At 40.5% G+C, this 1,083-nt stretch overlaps 1 protein-coding gene across 1 annotated transcript; it reads right to left on the reverse strand.

Annotated features, from left to right (window-relative positions):
• Nucleotides 1-156: 156 nt before the first annotated feature.
• Nucleotides 157-1,026, reverse strand: LOC111387098 (molybdopterin synthase catalytic subunit-like). Its single transcript, XM_023011612.1, has one exon. It carries the CDS (start codon nucleotides 981-983, stop codon nucleotides 375-377), a length of 609 nt encoding a protein of 202 aa, XP_022867380.1. The 5' UTR covers nucleotides 984-1,026; the 3' UTR covers nucleotides 157-374.
• Nucleotides 1,027-1,083: the final 57 nt, after the last annotated feature.

Consider the following 1,083-nt stretch of genomic DNA (forward strand, 5'->3'; position numbering starts at 1 on the left):
AGCAGGGGGAGTTAATTTTAGTGGCTTCTTTCATGCGAAACAAGCAACAGCAATTCCAATCACGATAATTTCTGGTTCAATTTTGTAACCTTCAAGATTCTTTGAGGCTAAACGATTTGCAAAGTAAACAAATACCCAATCAGTCAATGCGAGCAGTCAATGCGAATTGTGAGCTTTCAGAAATTCATGCTCACATGAATCGACAAGCATTAGCGATAATTTCTGATTATATTATTAACCTTCAAATTCTTTGAAGCTAAACGAATTACGAAAGTAAGGAAGGACAACAAGTACCCAACCCACACACGGTGTAACTGAGAGAAATCTTGCAGGTTGAGAAGTGGGTGTTTTAGATGAATCTTCAGCAACCTCTATCAGGGTGTGTTGGATATTTTGTCGATGCTGCAAGAGTCTCCGCCACTTTCCTTCACCTTCACCCTGCAGCAACTCTTGGTATTCGGTGCTTCCTCTACTTTATCTTTCCTCCCACAACATCCTTGGGTTCGGTCCTGAACCCCAAGTTCTTCCCTCCTCTCCAGAAATTCAGAGTTCTCCTTCCAGACCTCTCCATTAGTATAGACTTCCTTCTTCCATATTGGAACTGAAGCCTTCACCTCATCTATAATAAATTTACAAGCATCCAGTCCATCTGCACGGTGAACAGAAGATACTGCAATGAACACACTTATATCCCCAACAGGAACTGGGCCTAAGCGATGAGCAACAGCAATTGAATTGAGATTCCACGATGATCTTGCAGAAGTACAAATGGATTTGATGCAGCGTACTGCCATTGGAATGTATGCTTCATATCTTAGCTTTAAGACCGTTTTGCCTTCAAAGGTGTCACGGGTTGTGCCGGAAAAAGTTGCTATGGCACCGCATTGTGGTGAATGAACATAACTGATGTATTTGATGATGTCAATAGGATTATTCTCTTCCAAGATTTCAATTAGATCTCTCTCATCGGCCATATTGACCATTGATTCTTTTTAACAGAAAAGCATCCTGAAATTATCTTTGCAAAATTCGTTAAAAGATAAGGAGATATCAGAGTGCTAATCTAATAACTCGGATGCAAGT

The sequence above is a fragment of the Olea europaea genome, unplaced genomic scaffold (assembly GCF_002742605.1).
Source record: "Olea europaea var. sylvestris unplaced genomic scaffold, O_europaea_v1 scaffold39017, whole genome shotgun sequence".
In the NCBI taxonomy this organism is placed as follows: Eukaryota; Viridiplantae; Streptophyta; class Magnoliopsida; order Lamiales; family Oleaceae; genus Olea; species Olea europaea.